Source organism: Martes martes (assembly GCF_963455335.1).
Source record: "Martes martes genome assembly, chromosome: 9".
Classification (NCBI taxonomy): Eukaryota; Metazoa; Chordata; class Mammalia; order Carnivora; family Mustelidae; genus Martes; species Martes martes.
The window spans coordinates 113139733-113161346 of NC_137896.1; the positions used below are offsets into that span (position 1 = coordinate 113139733).

The 21614-nt window shown below is 47.8% G+C and overlaps 1 protein-coding gene across 2 annotated transcripts in view; it reads right to left on the reverse strand.

The window, feature by feature from the left end:
• Positions 1–20743, reverse strand: part of LTBP1 (latent transforming growth factor beta binding protein 1) — a gene marked incomplete at its 5' end in the record, with an annotated part of 397053 nt that extends 376310 nt beyond the window's left edge. For both annotated transcript variants that reach the window (XM_080814316.1, XM_080814315.1), the window contains 2 exons: positions 19154–19224; positions 20247–20743. In XM_080814316.1, the coding sequence (XP_080670442.1) occupies positions 19154–19224; positions 20247–20743 (568 nt within the window). The remainder of the gene's footprint in view (positions 1–19153; positions 19225–20246) is intronic.
• Positions 20744–21614: the final 871 nt, after the last annotated feature.

The window sequence follows — 21614 nt, forward strand, 5'->3', positions numbered from 1 at the left end:
ACTCCCTGTTGTGTCACTGTGGGCAGGTTACCCTACCGACAATCTCTCTGGTCTTACTCTCCTAACCCATAAAATCAGCATCATGACTGTACCTGTCCCATAGAGATACTAAGGATAAAATGAGATATAAGCCTTGGAACACATGCAGAACTGTGCCAAGCACACGGTCAGCTCTCAGGGAATGTTAACTACTGTTAACGTGAGCAGACGGATGGATGACAGCTTCTGCCGCAGGACTGCCAAGGACAGGGGGTTCATGTTTCACGTTAAGCCCTTTCCTCTGTGGGACACTTGTTAGAAAGCTCTTCTCACAGTCATGAGGGTATAGCAATGATCATGCAGGTCGGCCCTCAGTTCTTTGTCACAGTCCAGGTCTCGAGTCCTGCAGCTGGATGGGCCAGCACAGGCACACAAGCACACATTCCTCACTGAAGACCCCTGCGTCTGGGCCACCCACTTGGGAAAATAGCCCCAAGGTCCTGGCCTGGGAAGAATGGGTTAATTCAAGCGGCAGGAATGCTTAGCATCAGGCTACAGGCTCTGCCTCTAATGAGCTGTGTGACCCTGGACCAGTCACAATGCTCTGGGCCTCAGCTCCCTTTTCGTTATACAAGAGGATCCCTGTGGTCGCTGCCAGTGCCACCCTTCTTGGGTTCCCGGGGGGTCACAAAGGACCAAATCATGTTTTTACTTCATGGTCTTCAATAGAATAAAAACGGCCGCTTTCTTCCCACTGCCCACTCCCTATGGCCGTGTGATTTACATTTCTACAGTCTCTTAGTGATTAGCCAGTAAACGAGAATTTAACAATAGGCTTTCTCTAAAAGTCTTCTAAATATAGACACATTCTCTGGGAGAGCAGAGGATTTCCTGAAGGCTTTTTCTGAGGAAACTAACAGGCCTAAATAATAGATGGTGTTTGGATTGAACTTGTGTATAGAGAGTGAGTGTGTGTGTGTGCGTGCGTGTGTAAAAACAATGTGACGATTGTGTTGGGTTTTCCCTGAGAACTCTTAAGACACCGGGAATCATCTGTCAGACTGTCGCCGCCAAGTTTGCTTTCACTGTGTCTCTTGAATTCATTCCTTTCTCTGCTTTTAAATGAGCCCCTTTTAGGTCCCGGCTCCTCGTGCACCCGCCTGGACTGAATTTCCCCACTGGTCAGCTCACCTCTCAGGCCCAGCCTCTCTCTCCACCTGGAGGGCCTGCCAGATCCCGCACGGCAGCGTGCCCAACACCCAACACCCGCCACAGCCGTCGGGCCCACCCTCCTTCCCCCACAGAATCCTGAAGCAACTTCTCTCCCTTCTCCCTCCCGCCCAAAACCTGAAATCTGGGTCTTCCTCCTCAATCCACGTCTGTGCCGCCTCTTTCTAACACCTTCCTTCCTAACCTGGAGCACCGCCTCGGAGGTGGATTTCCCCTGAAAACGCCCCCGCATCCCCACGGCAGGGTCTGTTCACGTCGCCCCCCAGCTTCTCTAAGCCTGTCAAACTCAGAAATCCTAACAGCTGCTGTTCACCAGGACTCTGCCAAGTACCAGGCAGGGTGCTGGATTCTTCACATGTCGTGCAACCCCCTTTATGATGGACACAGATCTCCATCTGAGGCTCCGCCGTTGAGGTTCTAGGACAAGACCTGGATTCAAATCCAGGTCTGTGCCCTTGCCATGGAATCATGGTGCTGCTGGACAGACAAAGGAGGTGAGGAATCAAGCTTCTCCGGGCTCTGGGCTCAACCTACCACTTCACCCCCCTACCCCCACCTTCCGTCCTCTCCAAGGAGCCTATAGTCTGAGCAAATGGAAATCCTCTTCTAGGACACAACTTCTGGTTCTCACCGCTGGGCTTTTGTTCACACTGGTCTCTGCCTGGAAGGCCCTACTCCCAGACTCAGCCTCCAAAAACACCCTACGGCTGTCTCGACTCCCTCCCGATCCTGCTCTGGAGCTTGGCTAACACGCCTGACTGAGTTTGAGATCAGTCTCTTGCCTTTGAAGCCCAGCGGCACTTGATCCGCACTTGTATCAGCCCAGGTGCTTTTCAGATCTATCTTACACTGGGCTGACTCTTGACTGGTAGGAACCAAACCCTCCTTGTGTCCCCACAAAGGTCTTCTACCCCAGCGCCCGCTAGAAGAGTGCTTCCCACACAACTGGTACTAGCATCTGGTATTAGCAGATGTTTTCAGATGCTATCAAGGAGAAACAAGAGTTATAAGCTTGTTTATAATCATCTCACCTCTTCCAATATTTTGAAAAATTTCTTATCCACATGAGGACTCCTTTTTATCACCTACAAGTAAAAACCAACTCTAGCAAATGGACAGAACTTATAAGAAAGCATGCTTCAATTGCACTACTGGGTATTTACCCTAAAGATATAAACGTAGTGATCCGAAGGAGCATGTGCACCTGAATGTTTATAGCAGCAATGTCCACAAGAGCCAAACTATGAAAAGAACCTAGATGTCCATCAACAGACAAATGGATAAAGAAGAAGTGGTATACATATACAATGGAATACTATGCAGCCATCAAAAGAAATGAAATCTTGCTATTTGCGACAATGTGGATGGAACTAGAGGGTATTATGCTTAGCAAAATAAGTCAATCGGAGAAGGACAACTATCATATGATCTCCCTGATATGGGAAGTGGAGATGCAATGTAGGGGGCTTGGGGGATAGGAAAATAGTAAATGAAACAAGATGGGATCGGGAGGGAGACAAACCATAAGAGACTCTTAATCTCACAAAACAAACTGAGGGTTGCCGGGGGGAGGAGGGTAGGGAGAGGGTAATGGGGTTATGGACACTGGGGAGGGTATGTGCTATGGTGAGTGCTGTGAAGTGTGTAAACCTGGCGATTCACAGACCTGTACCCCTGGGGCTAATAATACATTCTATGTTCATAAAAATTTTTTAAAATTATTTTTTAAAAAGCACACTTCAGCAACACAAAAATCAGTTTTATTTTTCACAAAGTTGCATGTCAAATAAAAGGGGTATCGGGGAAAAATGAGCTTCTTTCTCTAAAAGGATTCAAGTACAGGCTCGCTGGCCTGCGCTGTAAGAGCCTGGAGGATGCCTGGGTTAGAACAGGGATGGGGGAGTTGAATTAAATGTCTGACTTCCTAGGTCATTTCCAAATAGGAGCCTAAGCCACCCAGTTCGCCCACTGAAGATGATGAGCACGTACCATCTTGTAACAACTGAAAACAGTGTCCTGAAACCTTACCCTGTGTCGCTCAGCCAAGCATCACTGTCCCTTAACCCTGAAGTTGTGCCATAAAAAGTCAAAGAAGCCAGAGAGTTCGTCCTCTGATCCCAAACCGTTGTTTTTCTCATTTTCCTTCTACATGTGATTTTAAAACATTTTCCAGATCCATCAAAAGCCAGCTTAATATGTAGATAATTCAGGACGTGATTGCTTTGCAAACTTCAATGAAGTTCAATGACACAACTCTAAGACAGATTATTTAAGCCCTTAGATTCATAAAGGTTTGCCTGCAAGTAATAATGATAATGAACAATGAACCAAAAGGTAGGATTCATGCAATCCTGGACACCTGAGGTCCATTGAGAAAAAGGCATGGGCTTGAATCCTCTGTAGTTACAGGCACTGATGTGGACAAATATTAAAAAAAAAAAGAGAAGCTAATGTGAGGTCATCTTTTATAACTATCCACAACAAGTTCTGCAACGGGAGATAAAAAGTCAAATGAGTAACAATCTCAAGCGAAACAAAATAAACACTCTCTTTTGCCCGAGTCAAAATTTTGTCATCGCACTTTCAAAAATATGCTACGGCTATCTTTATTAACTGAGTAATCCCACTTTGAGCCAGGGGGAGTAGCCATTATAATCTCTGAAAATAAACGGTTGATCTGTGAGGGATGAACCGTCACCATGAAGAATGAACAAAGCAGCAGATCTGCTTCCCTCCAACGGTCCCAGGACGACTGACTTCTCTTACAGGCATGTGGACGTGTCACCCAAAAGCCTCAGTGGTCTCCTACCCAGATGAAAATGCTGCACAGACAGGTAGGATCTGAAGTCCAAAATGAGTCATAACGTTTACTAATGAAACATAACTTGACCCACGCAGCTGCTCTGCAATGCCGTGCTATGAATGAGACCAGAGAACCTGGGGATGACTCCCATACACACCTCAATCTACGCAACAGTTTATAAAACAGTCCTCAAAAGCGGTGTTCAAGAAACCTATAGGAAAAGCATCCAAATCCATGAAAATGTGGTTAAGGACCCAGATATCAGTCTTCATGCAAGCATCTAGGGAAATAGTAAAGGGTAAGATCACTCCAACCCAACTGTGTTAAGCTTTGGAAAACTCACTCTATTTGTTTCCAAGTGACATTTTTTTTTAAATGGAACTCCATTAGAACTTCACAGAAAGGTTACTAAAACTGAATCGCACTTTAAAAAGTGCATTTTTACATACCCAGTACTTGTCCCATATGATATGATATAAATATGGATCCCTGGGTTGAAATCTGAAAACTAAACAGGAGCTCTAGAAGCAGTCCTGTCCCACAGAATGCCTGGAGATCACAACACCCCATAGACACAGGAGACTTCGAGTTACCCAGCCAGACCTCTGCCAAATGCATATGAACAGAATATTGGTAAGCACAATAACGGACTGACACAGCAGCTCCCAAAATGGTGATAATGCAAGATTTACACTTGGTTATGCTTATTCTTGCTTAGAAACTATCAATAGGTAACACTTAGCCTAATGCTTTTTTTTAAACAATGGTTCCTACCATTTCCATTTTGCACTGGGCCCTGTAAATGATGTAGCTGGTTTGGTCTTGATTTGATGATTTGAACCCCTGAATCCAGTAAGGGTTGAAGCCAGCATAAACTTTAGGATCCCCAGTTACCTGCCAATAAACAGCCTCTTTTCCTTTAGCTGGTCTGTGTATCTTTCACTTAGACCAAAGGGTCCTGCCTAAAATGACCTCCAGTCCATCATCTCTCCTATAGCATCCTACAGACGCCCACTGCCCTCGGGCCTGGAGGCCTCCAGGCAGGACCCTCCAAGATCTACACATCCTTCCTGGTATTAGTTTCCTCTTACTGTCTAAGAAGTTATCAACACCTTAGTACCTTCCGAGAATACACATTCATTATCTCATAGATTCCATGAGTTAGTCGTCTGGGCACAGAATAAGTAAGTCCTCTACTCCAGGGTCTCAAGACCCTGAATCAAGGTGTCGGCCAGGCTGCAGTCTCATCTGAGGTTGGACTGAGGAAGACTACTTCCAAGATCATTCAGGTAGTTGGCAGAATTCATTTCCTTGGTGGCCATAGGACTGAGGGCTCCAGCTTCACCCTGCCTACCGGTGAGAGACCACCCCCACTTTCCTGCCCTGTGGCTCTCTCCAAGGCAAGCCACGAGCACAATGGGCAGCTTCCTTTTTCCAAGCCAGCCAGAACTCTCTCACTGGCATCAGCTAAGAAAGGGTCCTATACAACGTAACATAACCAAGGAGGGGACATCCATCACCTCTGCCTAGAACAGAATACTACTGACTGGAAGCGAGTTGGAGGTTCTGCCCGCACTCGAGGGGAGGGAACTAGACTAAGGCGTATCTGCCACAATCCTAGTGCTGCGACCCTCTTGGCCTTCCACTTGGGCTGTGAGCCCCGCAGAGCAACGTCCTGACTGCAGTCTTAGCTCCCGGCCTTTTACACAGTAGGCGCTTCAGAGTTAGTGAGGGGAAATGAAAAGTTGAGGTCAACACAAGAAATAGACTTCCGAGGACATATATAGAGAGACGAATCAACTATTAAAACATTAGCAGTTATTTTAAAAAAAAAAAAAAAGTGTTTACCCACACTAAGACCAAAGGAGTAAGAACTAAGGATTTTTAAAACCCAGCAATTCCTCAAATTTGGGTCTTTTCAAAATGTGAATACCGTTTTCTAAGGCTGTGCTTGTCTACAGGATAAACATTTGGGTGCTTTATCAAAAGTAACATGCAGAAAATTTGCTCACATTGGGAAAAGAAGATAAAATAATTACTTTCAACCAGGTAGAACCATTATCACAAAAACTGATGATTTAAATAAGCCTTGCCCCCGCCCCCGCTCCCCACCAAATCTTTCTACTTGGAAAGGAAATAGATATTTTTTTTTACCTAATTTTTTCTCGATATTCAGGTGAAGTGTCTTTGCATTCATTTATTTTGCAGAAAGAACAAAAATACCTAATGGGGGGGGACCCCCTATTTCACAGGAAAAGTAAAGCAACTCTTTCAGCTCTTTCTACAAAGGTTCCTGGTCTCATAACAGGGAATTCCTTTCCTAAAAACACATCTAATAAAAGTGTGGCTCATTGCTGAAATTCTTAACTGGGCTGTTTCCAAACATCTGATGCATTCCCTCAGCAACGTGCAGGACGGAGCCAGCAGGACCCCAAGGAATGGCCAAGCAACACCGCCTCATCCCTTCTCCATCCCAACGTCCTCATCCTCACACAAGAAAGCTTGGTCCCGGCCAACGCTGAGGGCATGTTCTGGACAAGAGCTCGCTCTTCATTTCACTTTTGAACTATTTTGGAAACGAGTAATGGCACCTGCTTCCAAAACAAAATGTCACATTCACTTCTGTTACTTTTACTAATGCTGTTAATACCTTTCTCTTCATTCCTGGCCTTTTGCATCTTTTATTCTGGTGTACCCCCTTTAAGCCCAGCATCCTCAACCCTCAGTGTGGCTTGGTCCTTAAGTGCTTGTGAAAATCAGGCTCATGGGGTCACCCCTGAGGGCTCCAGTTTGGTAAGACTGGGGTGGGGCCCCACACCCTGGTTTGTTACACATCCCAAGGGGGACCACACAAGGGGTCCAGGCACCACACCTTGATACAAGCAGCTATGAAGAATATGAAGAAGTGTGATTTAAGCGTCATCCACAGTAAAGAACAGAAAAGAGCTAGAAAGTCCCAAAGGAACAAACACACATTCACTGAATGGCAAAATGGCTTCTGAGGTCCCCGCCAGGAGCGTGCAGAACAGAACATGTAGTGATGTGCACGGCTTGGATTACAAGGTGCCCGTCTGAGACTGGGGAGCTGCCCTCATGCCCTTGAGAAGGGCGAGAAGACAAGCTTCTAGTCCCCAAGGCCTAGAACCGAAGGGAACCAACCTCCCTGCACCCCTCCTCTGTCTACACGATGAAAAGGAGGAGGGACTGGGTGTATCTAGAGCACTGGTTCTCAACCCAGCTGCTTTAGCGTTGCCCAGAAGGCCCGTTAAAACACAGAGCGCTGGGGGCGCCCAGGTGGCTCAGTTAGTTAAGCATCTGCTTTCCGCTCAGGTCATGATCTCAAGGTCCAGGCATCAAGCCCCACATCAGGCTCCCTGCTCAGACGGGAGCTAGCTTCTCCGTCTCTGCCCCTCACCCCCGATCATGTGGTCTCACTTGTTTCTACCTGAAATAAATAAAATCTTAAAAACAACAAACAAACAACAACAACAACAACAAAAAAAACCACACACACACACAGAGTGCTGGGCCCCCTGCCTAGTTTCTGGTGCAGCCTGTCCAGGACAGGGCCTGAGACTCTGCATTTCCAAGTTCCCAGGCACTACTACTATCCCTGGTTTAGGGACCACACTCTTGAGAACCACCAGGTTTGTGGAGTGCCAGTCAAGCCGTCTATACTATCGGACGGAATGGGGCAATTTTACCCAAGAAAGAGCCCCAAAGACTCAAAACTGAGCATTAAAAATGGTTACACAGGAAGATTGGCTGTAATATACAGTCTCTCCTACAAAAGGACCTGCTTGATAACATAATCTCAGTAGCCACTGATTTAAATGAATTTCAGCTGGTCTCTCCCTCAGAAACAAACGTGACTTGTAATGCTTATTAATCAAGAGACCTTACTGAGGGTCTATTGTGCACACAGAACCACTGTGTAGGCCAACTTCCTAATGGATAAAAAGTAAAACAAAAACAGGGTCCTTGCCTTTAATTTCCTTATCATCCATATTATTTCACCTCCAATTACCAAGAAATTTTGGACTAAGTTAACATAATCTTTTCACTATCACAGTTAAGAAAGAAACATAGCTCTCTTGAAAGGATACTTGTCTTTGCTTACACCCTACTTTTAAGGGGACAAAGCCAGTCAACTGAGTGGAGGGGGCATAAAAGTGGGGATTTAGGTATTTTTGTTTATTTTCAAACCTACTTCCAGGCCATTCCCCACAGAGACTATTAACCTTCGGTAAACAGCCCCATCAATATAAAGATGTAAGACGCAGATCTGTAATCATCAAAAACCTACTGTAATACACTAAGCCTCCAATTTTTCAAGACAACAAATATACCAACACATTATAGACAAAAATTTCACAAACTGGGGGCGCCTGGGTGGCTCATTTGGTTAAGCATCTGCCTTAGGCTCAGGTCATGATCTCCAAGTCCTGGGATGGAGTCCCCAGTCGAGTCGGGCTCCCTGCTCAGTGGGAAGTCTGCTTCCCCTCTTCCTCTGCCCTTCCCCCAGCTTGTGCTCTCTCGCTAACTCGCTCTCTCAAATAAATAAAACCTTTAAAAAAAAAATTCCCCAAACCGAAAACTTCTCACGGAACAGCCAGGAAAAAACTTAATAATAACATCACCGCATGTTTTGACAGCTTTTTTGTGAAGCATTTTCATGAACCTCATTTTATTTGATGTTTACTACAAAACGGGAGGCTAGCCAACAGTATTATTAACCTCATTTACAAACAAGAACAAAATCTCCCAGGGACAGTGAGCAACTGCCCCCAAGGCCCAGCCGAGGTGGCCTTTGCTCCTACCCCAGGCTCGCCCCACAATTTGTCAAATTAGATGGGGCTTGGAGCGGTGCATTGAACGAAACCTCAGAACAGCATTCCAGTGTATTCCAAAAATTGTATACTCTGAATTTAACACATCCTAACTGCTCTCTGAATTTGCCATGGTGGCAAATGGGATTCTTAGCTGTCATTTTTAAAGAATTTAACATTTTTTAAAATTTAGACCCATATGCAGATCCCCACTAATTTGCCATTGAACACAGCAGTGACCAGAGGCTTTTCTTTTCTTAACCCTCAAGCTTTCTTCCTAAATCTTGGCCAGTGGCTCTGGAGAACCGTTCACCTTTCGTGTCTCCCAGAGCTTGGCAGAGGCCTGGGGCTGCCATCAGCCCAGGGGCTGGTCTGGTGATCTGGGCACAACGCAGTCAGTCAGGTTATGATGGTCATTTGTGCCACTGGCCTTCACTGTTCCATATGCAGTTTTTCTCATCCATTAAAAAAAAAAATTACATCAATAGAAAAAAAATTGAATGAATTTTCAATTTAAATCATTCTTTGTCCATGACTTCGAAGAGGTGCTGTAAAAAAACAAATCCTGTATTGCGTTTTATTCCTTAACAATAAAATCCACCTGCATTTACAAGTTCCCTGTGTTATTTATGGCCTTCCACAGCCCACAAGACCTGACCAGGATATAGCTCTAGCTCCCTGATCACCTATCTCTCTGGCCCTCTCAGATAACGCAACCAACTTCACTTCTAGGTCCCTGCACAGGGCCAGAGCTACCTTCTCCCATAACTTTGCGCTACCTGTTCTCACCTCGGAACAACTATCTCCTCTGTGAAGATCGTTCCTTAACTCATCACCAAAATACATCCAGCCTTTAGTTCTCCCCTTTGAGGAACAGATCCCATCAGTTCGGTTGGCCCTCGTCAATCCCAGAGTGGCAACACCTTCCTCAAATTCATCTTCCCATCCATGAGCCAAACTCATCTTTCCTCTGGTCCAGCAGAACCAATGGCACGGATTCAGAAACCAGCCCATCCATCTAATTTACAAAACATGACATTTCGCAAACTGTTTACGTACGTCTGTGCCAACGATATTACTCAAATGTGGTGCAGTGAGGGAGCCACGGGGAATAGGAGAGCTGGCCAAGAGCAGTATTCAGGGATCTAAAATTACAGGGAAAATCATACAACATTCATTTTACTTGGTCCCAAATCTCTATCAGATGATGTTGAGCAGAAAGATTCTAAAATTGGCAGGGAGAAAGGAAAAGTTGTCTTAAAGTTTGGGCCATGCCAGGGCAGCCTCCAGAAAGAAAGCTGGAGGAAACAGAGTAAGGTGGTGTGCCCTTGAAACGCTGTCATAATAAGCAGTGTCTGGCAGGCAAGGAGAAGCACAAGGGCAAAGAAATCCAAATGGAAATGATTGCCAAAAGGTGACAGTACGCAAAGAAGAAAGGAAGGAGAATTCTCTAGACAGGGTTTCGAGGACAGTATTTAGCATACAACATCGGAGAGACGCTAGTCCAACTCTATTCAATTCAGTTAGGGTTAGCGCTGATGCCACCACAAGGAACGGAGCCTGGGTGCTTAATGTGACACAGAGAAAATCTCGCTCCACACTGATGGGGAGACCGACGCCTCTCCCCGCCGGGTCCACCTATCCCCAGAGCCAAGAAAGAGTGAAATTACGGTCCTCTGAGAGAAGGGAAGAGGGAGCCATGGTGTTCACCAGGGGACCTGAGAAACACAAACAGGGATGTGTAAAAGGCAGGGGTGCCCGGGAGGGGGTGCACCAGGGCAGAATGGAAACCCCGGAGAGCTTGAATACAGTTGGGCAGGAGTCCAGCTCGGCATGCACGTTTGTCTGGACCACCATTCAGAGGCTTGTTGGGGAACCAACATGAAGTAATGTATGTTACTTGTTGGTTCCCCAACAAGCCTCTGGTGGTCCAGACAATTACTCTAGCAGTTCTGTCCACGGGGTAACCTAGTCTTCCCCCCCACCCCCACCTCCCTGGTCTCACAGTGACGAGGTGTTCACATCCAGACAGGAGCCCTGTATCCTAACTCCAAAGACTGAACTTCTTTTTTTTTTTCTTTTTAAAAAGTGGGATGGCAGAGAAGGAACAGAGGGAGAAACAGAATCTTAATGCAGACTCCATGCTCGCATGGAGCCCAACATGGGACTCAATATCATGACCCTGAGATCATGATCTGAGTCGAAATCAAGAGTCAGACTCTCAACCGACTGAGTCATCCAAGTGCCCCCAAGCACTGAACTTCTAACCAATGACCTACAATGCCTTCTGGTTCAGGGTAAGAAAATACAGACCTGGTAAGGGGAGAAAGAGGAGGAAGGCAAAGAAAGGTAGGTAGGCTGGGAGGGGGAGGGGAACTAGTAATCGGCAGTATTCCCTTCGCGTAACCACACTGTCTTAGGCACACAGATTCTTGACATCCGATGCACTGTGCCTACATGAAATGTCCAATCCTTAATAAGCGAGGCAAATTAATAGGTACACATGAGCATATACAAATACATTCAGCTCTGATGGGTTTTTCCATAAGTCCCGAAACAACTAATTTGTGTCACACTAACAAATTATGTACTATTTTCTCTCCACTAACAAGACAGGAAACATCATTAGTAAAACACGCATTTAGGGCAAGATAAGACCGTAGTCTCTCCCTTATCTATAAATCATGTGCTTAATGACCACATCGGGAAGTTTTTAAAAACATGACCCTGATGGGCAGCTGTTGGATGTATTATGTTCTATGTTTTTGTGTATTTAAAATATTTTATAATTAAAAATAGAACATCTAGTTGGGGGGGGAACCAATGTATTTCAAAGTGCTTAAACCATTTTGAAAAACATTTCAAGAGCACCTATGTATGTATCGTTAACAATTTTGCATATTTTCAACTCTTACAATGATGTACATGTATCTATCAGACATTCAACTAACTAGAAAAACTGCATGAAGTAAACTTATCTGCAGTAATCTCTGTATGTACTATTCAACACCAAGCTAAACCAGTATTCCAAGGGCTCTGGCCTTGAGGAGTTCCTAAATTGTTAAATGTTGTGCTTGGGCTTTTAAAGTTCCATACAGGGGTGCCTGGGTGGCTCAGTGGGTTAAAGCCTCTGCCTTCAGCTCAGGTCATGATCCCAGGGTCCTGGGATTGAGCCCCGCAACGGGCTCTCTGCTCTGTGGAGAGCCTGCTTCCTCCTCTCTCTCTGCCTGCCTCCCTGCCTTCTTGTGATCTCTGTCTGCCAAATATATAAATAAAATCTTTAAAAATAAATAAATAATAGAGATCCATACACAGAGTTGTAAATAATGTCCAGGAAAGGGTTCCTTCTGGATCACTGCTTCTCAAAACGCAGACTACCCTCATTAGCATCACCTGCGGTGCCTGCTAAAAACCCGAGACGCGGGTTCCATAAAGCAGTTTAATAAACTCCTCCTGGGATCAATTGCACATTCACATTTAGGAACCACCAATCTAGAAGTAGTAGTAGTGTAGTAGTAGTGGTAGTATTTTAAAGATCCATTTAGTTATTTGAGAGAGGGCAAGAGCGAGGGAGAGAGAGAGAATCTGAAGCAGACTCTGAGGGGAGCCCAGAGCCCAATACGAAGCTCCATCTCGAGACCCTGAGACCATGACCTGAGCCAAAACCAGGACTAGGACCCTTAACCACTGTGCCACAGTTATAAACAGGCCACGTAAAAATGGCCACAGTCATAACCAAAATCACCAGCAGCCTGTTCGTTATTTCTCCCACTCCCCGGAACAGCCAGAGCTCCTGCACTGGGGAAAACGCGGAGACAGATCCGCAGTCACAGATTGCATGGGAGGGGCCCAACTCGGCTTCTACATCCTCTCATCTTTGGGTCGTTGCTAGGGACGCCAAGTCTTTTTTTTTAAAAGACTTTATTTATTTATTTGAGAGAGAGAGTGAGGGAGCACAAGCAGTGGGAGTGGCAGAGGGAGAAGCAGACTCTCCGCTGAGCAGGGTGGCCAACATGGAGTTCAATCTCAGGACCCCGGGATCACTACCCGAGCCAAAGGCAGACACTTAACTGACTGAGCCACCCAGGTGCCCCGGGACGCCAAGTTTTAAGTAGCCTGCCTCTCAAGTCATGTGCACAGCATCTTTGGCCTTACTCTATGAGCTGATTATATCCTCCCATCCCCACCCCCTGCAAAATGTATTGGAGTCCTGACCCCCAGTACCTTCATGTGTGACTTTATATGGACCCTATTTGGAGTCAAGAGTCTACGGAGGTAATTTAGTTAAAATGAGGTCATTAGGGGAGGTCTGGTGTCCTGATCAAAAGGGGAAACTTGACACAAAGACAGACACACATAGGAGGAGGATGATATGCAGGAAGACAGGGAGAAGAAGGCCTTCTGCAAGTTAAGAAGGGAGACCCGGAACAGACCCTTCCTGCATAGCCCTGAAGGACCTATAACCCTGTCCACACCCTGATTTTGGACTTCCAGTCTCCAGAACTCTGACAATAAAGCTCTGCTGTCCTAAGCCACCAGTTTGTGGTGCTATGTTATGGCCAGCCCTTGCAAACTCACACAGCTTGGGAACTGAACTCAACCAAGTGAATTCAGGCCATAAGAGCCAACCCGTAACGAGGCTGACAGGAGGGGCCCCGGCACTGGATGTCCAGGGAGCCCAAGGCAGCGGAAAGAACCAGGAATCAGGAGCCACAAGATCTGAGATAGGGTCCAAGCAGGTGCCCCCCTGCCTGGAAAGGAGGTAATAAGTCATACCTGCCTCTCCCACCCGCACAGGGTGCAAAGATCAAGAAAACACTCCCCACGTGTAAGAAAGCACTTTGCAAGTTGTCCTCCCCCCGCAGCACCTCGGTGTTTGCTCTGATCTTGGTCAGTGTTAAGAGGGATGACACAGCCCCAAGCACTCCAGCTCCCCCTGCTCATCGCTGGGAAGGACTTGGAAACAAAATGTGCGTTTCAGGAAAATTCAGTTCGAGCTCCCAAACATGTTTGAGTATGTTTGGCATATCCAAGACAACAAATAACAGGGTCAGAAACGGCAAACTCCCGAGGTTGCCAAAGGTCCTTTCAACAAGTCAGGCTTCCTAAGGGCCAAGGGTTCACTGGGCAGAGAAACACTTCAATAAACCAGGCCAGGCAGGAGCAGGCAGGGTGTCCAGGCCGGCCCGAGGGCTGGAGGAGGCCTTCACTGACAAGGTTTAAGCTCTATCGCAACACAGAATTTATGGTTCCTCCATGTTTGTTTTAACTAGTGCTGAGAACACATATTTGACCCAGGGTGAACTTGACCTCTGGGTCTCTCTCCCTTTGCCGGGCTGTCTGTGCCACATGACAAGATTTTCCAGCCGACCCTCCCACCCCTGCTCCCGGCAGCTGCCATGGTAAAACCTCACGGCAGATCTATTGGCAAAGCAGCCGTCAATGGCCATAGCAGGCATACGAAAAATGTGCAATCGTTCTGGGCCTGACTCCCAAGCTTGGCTGATGCAACGTGGAGCCAAGCGGAACAGGAGACGGCCTGAAGAGCGCTCTCGGTCACCTGAACTCCGGCCACACTACTCCCTCCTAGAGGATGCCATCCACTGCGTCTCTGCACACTAAGGGTATACGTAGCTGTCTCCTCTGCGTACAATTACGGAACACTGCTAGGTTTGGGTGTGTGTGTGTGTGTTTTCCAAAGCAGTGTGGGCTGAATGCCAATGGAAAAGCAATGGAATATCGATTTTTCTGTTTCTTGCTAAGGAGAGAACAAGTCATTTGATGTGCCATGAGTTCAGTGAGTAAAAACAGACCTGTACTCCGTGCAGCTGGCTGCATTTCTCCTCTATTCATAGAACCTGGCACATGGTAAAAGCTAAGCAGATATCCGCTGAATAAATGAAAGAACCATCCATACGTTTACGGAGGGTCTGCAAAGTGCCAGGCACCCGCACGGGACCCCTATCTGCCAGCTTTCCTCTTCCGTCCTCCTCCCTCCACCAAGCTGGCCTCACCCTCATCTGCCTCCACTCTTTTATGTCCTCTGCTCCCAATCCGGTCTCCTTTCAAGCTGAGCCCACTGGCTGTGTCTCTCTCTAGCCCACACCTACCCCGAGGAGGGAACAAAAAAGACTGCAAGAACCAATAAGGGGTAGGTTCAGTTTGAACCGAGGGAAAAAATGCAAAAATGAGGAGAGGCAAAAACAGTACCCATCAGGGATTTAACGCCCCGAGTGGAAGATAGAGTGTCTAAGCAACAAAGACCCTCCTCTAAATGTTAACTCTTTGGAAAGAGAACAAATGTGATGCCATCACTTTTGCCCAAAACAGACGATCACTATCATCTCAGTCGTAAGAACTAAAAAGGCATATCCCGCACCATACATTCGGCTTCTAGAGGTCCACACACAAAGGATGTCTAGAAAAGCAGCATTAACATGCAACTGGGCACGTCTAGAAAAGACTGGGTGGCTGGAGCCCCTAAAACCACCTTTGTGGACGCACAAAGGCATTCCCTGCTGCAGTGTGGGTCTGCTGCCTGCCAGGCTCACATCGGATTTGCAATGCAAGGCTCACTAAATCTGCAGTCTTGAGAAGCATTTGCCTGTGGCACATTTAAATTAAGTTTCAATCAACTAAAAACAATGCAGTCTGGCTGCAGGGGCACCTTATTTTCCTCACTGGATTAAGCAAACTGAACAACATAAACACAACCGATCTCTCACACAGAAATATTTTTGGCATCCATTGGACACGACCTATATAAACTGAAATTCTTTAGCTAATTGTCAATTATCCTCCAAATATAATGACAATTAGGAGGCATCCTGGGTGGTACGTTTAAACATGCATATCCATTTTAGGATGACGACTATCTTAAGGGGGAATTTCATGTTTGTGTATTAAGGACAATATAGAATACTCAGGCGCAATTGTTCAATTCAGCAAAATAAGGAAGTGAGAGAGGAAAAAGACCACAAATCAATTTATTTTGCAATCCCAAGTTCACCAGCACTTCCTGAAGTAGTTACAGTCACAAAAATGGTGTCGGGATTTTTTCCATTTAATTATGTACACCTTAGGGGAGTACTCTTGCCTCTAAATAGCAAGCTTTATCCAAAGAAAACTAGAGACACACAAATACTCTAATACTTGGTCACTTTTAAAGTTCTATTAAAATAAATCATTCAGAACAAACTGCTTTCTTTTTTCTTGGTAATCAAAGCCAGGACAGCATGGGAGTAACTGGCTTTTTCATTTATTCTCGCCCCCCCCCAAGCATTATTGAGGACTAATTGACAAATAAAAATTGTATATATTTACAATACGTGATGTTTTGATATACACGTATGTTGTGAAAGAATCACCACAATCAAGCTAATTAACATAGCTATCGCCTCATACAGTTAATGCCGTTTAGAAAGTAGAACACTTTAAGATCTACAATCTGAGCAAATTTCAAGTAGGATTGCTAACGACAGATACAGTATGTCCATTAGATCCCCAGAACTGATTCATCTTGTGTAACTGAAACTTTGTACCCCCTGAGCACTCTTTCCCCTTCCCCCCGACCCTAAACTACATCAAAAACAGATCCATATCTATATTATTTACAAAGAAAACAATGATGACACCAGCTGGGGAGACACACATAGGAAAAAAAAGAAAACCAAGTAATGAGTCAGGATTTGTTTGGCTTAATCCAACAGTAACTAAGACTCTTTCTGGTTTCATCAAGGCTTTTATACGTTTTCTCTTTCACCTGGATACCTGGAACAATCCAACAAAGCGGGCAAGGTTTTAGCACAATCATTTCTGGATGGGAAAATATGGGGTCAGAGAGGTCGAGTGAATCCCTTCAGGCCACAAAGGATTTGAACTCCCAGCCAGGGGTTTTTCTAGTAGCATAAGGCTCAAGCGTGGACACAAGCTCCACAGCATGAGCAGGAACCCCAGTCGTCCTGTCCAAAGGCAGAAGAGTCCTTCATCTCTCTGGTCCTCCCACATACTCAGAACAAGTCTCCCATTGAAACATAACCACCTGGCACGTAGATTACCTCACACTGGGCACTGGCCTACCCCAGCATCACTTTTAAAAATTATTCCTGAAATGAGCTGTGCTATACATTTCTAGCACTTGGGCCTGAATTAACTTGTCAGACTGGGCAGTATAGGAAGGCCAATTCTCTGAATGCTGAAGATCATCAAAAAAGAAAGGGATGTTGCGGTGCTTAGACCCCATGCCATCCAAGGGCTAACTTCTAGGAATCGGAAAGAGAACCTAAACCAAAAGCCACGCATATTTCTTGTAGGTACTGTTAGACTCAATCAATGTAGCAGCCTCCTCTGGGACCACGCAGTAAGGGTTCTGACCCACAGCCTTCTGCAGCTTCTTCCAGGGTCACGAGAGGGCAAACCCAGCCAAACCTAGGCACAACTGTGCCCTTGCCTCCCTCTCCCAGGGAAGCAGGAAGCCATGAAGTGGTTCCTGAAGCTCCGGCTGCTCTCCTTTCCAGGGCATCTTAGGATCTTCTGAGACACCTTTGGAGACCCAAATCCTCAGACAACCTTTTCAGAAAAGGCACTTGATTGCATCATTTGTGAAGTATATGTCTTCAAGTCTTGGTGCATCCCAATGGGCATCAAGGAAGAGAACCCACCCACTGTCTATGAAATCCTGCTCTGTATTTCCAGTCTTTACACAGCAGCATCCCACTGCCATGGTGTTGTCATGGGTGGGTTATCTCCATGTTCTGATATCCTATCAGGTTTTGAGCAGAAGGAGATACTGAAGGGAGGAAATTGTGTGTAATTGGACCTGATTTCTTCGTAAATTCAAGAAAATGCTGGTGCACTATTGTCAAGTGTAATCTAAGAAAAAGTGAAAAATTATGACAGTTTAAATGCCTACAACCCTCAGCATTTCTGATCTAATGGTTTGAGTTCAATAATCAGGAGGCGGAGAGTGAGTTCATATCTGCCATTACTCCTTGATCACAGTTAAATCCTAACCCATCCAGACATTCCTTTCTACAAAACCCAGGCCATTATGCCAAAGTCCTCCTGTTTCTTTCAAGGAGTGAAGGTATTTTTTTAACAAGCAAGTTCACCAGAATGACTGCACGAGAAATTTTTTCCAGTATTTTAAAATCCAAACTACCTTTTATTTTAAATATTTAAATTTCAAATATTTTTAAAAATTTTAAATTTAATTTTATTTTTATTTACTTGTCAGAGGGAAGAAAGAGAGCACAAGCAGGGGGGCGAGCAGCAGGCAGAGGGAGCGGTGAGCAGAAGGAGAAGCAGGCTCCCCACTGAGAAAGAGGCCCGATGTGGTACTCGATCCCAAGATCCTGGGATCATGACCTGAGCTGAAGGCAGACACTCAACCAACTGAACCGCCCAGGTGTCCCAAGATATTTAAAATATTAAAACAGTATTTTAAAACCCAAATGATATATAAGGCAAATTGCTAAATCCTAGTTGCTAAATACCAATAAGCACCTAAATTTTGGATTCCAATCCACAACGTTTTTGGCTCAAGCTCCATGCTGAGAACACCTAAGAATGCTAAAGTTTGAGTGGAAGATTTTTAAATTTCTAATTTGCAACAGACAGAGTCAACTTACCCAGCAGAGCCTCAAAATATGTTTTCACTGAATCCTTAACTTTACACTGATCAGGAAAATGTTCTCTGGTGTTCTCAAACCTGTATGTCCCAACAATACATTTTTCTAAAACACTGCTACAATGTGAATTAATTGGAGAAGCACGAAAGGAAACCCTACTTGTCAAAGTGGTCACCTCGTGAGAAACAATCAGGCCTCAAGGATGGAGGATTCTCATTGCTGTTTTCAGAAAGCTTTAAAAACTGCTGATATTTTATTCCAGAACTGGGCCACCTACTACCTATTCCCCTCCCGCCATCAACTTGAAGTTTTTCATTCATCCATATCCAGGTTTGAGTTCACTGTACTGGTTTGGTGTATGGCATATTCTCCACTGGGAAATATTTCCTAGCTCCTGATCCGCCGGTGTGACCATGATTAATACTCAGTTGGGGACAAGGGAACCCTACACCCATGGCCCAGTTCTGTACAATACATTGCCGCACTCGTACCATCATTACTGTGACCCAACCTTTATGGGTGGTGATGAAGGCTGAGGCTGATGGGGTACACTGCATTGCAGATGTTAATTTCTCCAGGACAGCATTAGCCCCTTCATGTGACCCCTGTGGAATCCTTCACCCCCCATGTGGACAGCCCCACTCTGCCCACTGTGCAGGGCCACACTGAACAGGGAAACTTACGTTTGGTGCACCTCTGGGAGCCAGGGGCCTTACTCCAGCCATGGCAGCACTGCCCTCCACAGACATTGACCCTAAAACAAAGCAAGACCTCTGAGTCCAGCAGTAGCAACGTTCTCTTCCAGAGAATCCAAGCTTCTAGGGGTTCCTGCAAGCCAGCCTCCTGCTTCCACATTCCTCTGGCTTCCAGAGAGTCCTAAGCCACACTGAGGATGCCCAAGCGGGGAGTGCCCAAGGGTCCCCAGGGAGAAGGGTAAAGACCATGCATCACGGGAAGACAGGAGAACCAAAACGCCTGCATAACACAAGAGGGAAGAACGAGATCCACATAAGTTATTTTCTTAACCCCCAATGTAGAGCCAAGTGTCTTTTGTACATTATCTCACCCGCAGTTGAAACTCAATCTGAGTTTGAGAGAGAAGCGTCCAAACGGGTGAGATCACCATCAATGCCTGGAACTAGCCATGAAGAAAAGAACCAAATGGGCAAAAAAAAAAAAAAAAAGCTATCCCCCATACCCTGGACCTGTGATTAATGGGGAAGGGGGCAGTAAGGATGTTTATCCGCGCCCAGTAACAGAAACTTTCCGACCGAAATTTCTGTCAGTGCGGAGACACCCCCGCCCGGAGAAAGCAGACCCCACAGGTGCACGGAAGCTCAACCCACAATTTCTAGGACGCTGAGAAGCTTCAGGCCACCGAACAGGGGCTGATCTTTACAGCCAGCCCTCCCAGGACGTTTTTTGTTTCACTAACTAGAAAAAAATTTTAAACTGAGTTGCAAAGTTTAATTGATGCTGAGGGAGTGAGTTGTAGTGACCTCATGCGTCCGCCCATCTTCTAGGAGCAGTTAGGTTCGCGCACAGGAGGTTACGCCCCAGGCAGAAATGCCTTTTGTGTTTACCCGCAGCTGAGAAACAATGCCCTCGGAGCCCGTCCTCCAAGTCCCTGGGCTTCCCACACCCGGCTCCTCGCGCGGCGCGGGCGGGCGGGGAAGGAGGAGGCAGCCCCACGGCCGCCGCCGGGCTCCCAGGGGCCCCGGCTCCGCGGGTCCGGGCGCGGGCCGCACGCGCCGCGGAGGGAGGGTGTGGGCTTACCCCTGCAGCTGCTGCTTCTGCTGAACCTGCAGCCTCGAGCCCCCGCCGCTCTGGCTCTCCGGCGGCACTTTGGAGCGCACGACTTGCCTGCCTTGTTTGGCGAACGGGGCGGCCGCCGGGTGACCGCCGGGCTTGGGGTGGAGCTGCCCGCCGGGGGCCCCGGGCCGCGCCGGCTCCGGCGGCGGCGGCGGCGGCGGCCGCCGGAGCCCCTGCAGGGCCGCGCCGCCGGGCTGGCTCGTGCGGCGCGTCCGCTCGGAGGGGGCCCCCGGGGAGGCGCGGCTGGGGGCGCCGGCGCCCGCCGAGCCGCGGCTGTACCTGGCGTCGAGCGCGACGTTGAAGGTCCGCGGGCGCGGGGGCCCGCCTAGGGTTAAGGCGCCCGCCGGCAGGCCGGGGCCCGGGCGCACCACGTACGTGATCCTCCGCACCCGGCCGTGCGCCGACGACGCGAGCAGCCCTGCCCAGAGCAGCAGCCCCCACCTGAGCCAGGGCCCCGCCATCGCGGGCCCGAGCCGGCTGCCCCGGCGCCCGCCCCCGGCCGTGCGGCTCGCCCGGTGCGGCCGCCCGCGCGCGCTCCGGCTGCCCTAGAGCCCGGGAGGCGGGACGAGGAGAACTCGGTTGCCGGAGAGGAAGTTCTGCGGGCGCCCGAGCGGCCCCAGACCCCAGCCGAAAGCGGCGGGGAGGAGGGGGCGGGCGTGGGGGTGGGGTGGGGAGCGGAGCCCGGGAGGGGAGGGGAGGGGCGAGGCGAGCGGGCTGCGCAAGGTGAGGGTCCGCTCGCGTGGCCGCGGGTGCAGGGGGGCGCCGCGCCGGGCCGGGGGCAGAGCGGGCGAGGGCGAGCGTGAGCGCGCGGGACGCTCGGAGGCAGCCGCGGCTGCAAAGTCTTTAAAAAGTTGCTCTCGCCGTGGAACCGAGTGTCAGATCCGAACAGCCAATCTCCGGCAGACGTGACGTCAGGCAGTAAATCCTAATTGGGGAAAGCGTGAGATGAGCCCGAGAACGCGCCGCCACCCTCCACATCCACATAGATTGTTACTGTGGGGCGGCAAGGCAGAGGTCCCCGGCCCCGTGTCCCGGGGAAGGACAAAGGATTCGGCAGAGCCACTGACCGGTCCTTTCCTGCTGGAAGCCCCACAGGATTCGTTTCGTATGGCTTGGAAGGCATTTTCTCACCCGTGTTTGCTCGGATACATGCGAGGTGTTGGATTAAAATACCAGATCGAACCCTAGGAAGGACTGCTCCGAAGGCGCCGAGCTGTCCATGGGAAAGCGTTTAGATGGTTCTCTTTGAGATCGTAAACCCCGCGTGACTCTGTCTCGGTCTGCAGCTTCTGGTACCCTACTCCCAGCTCGGCGTGGACGACGGTGCGGGGT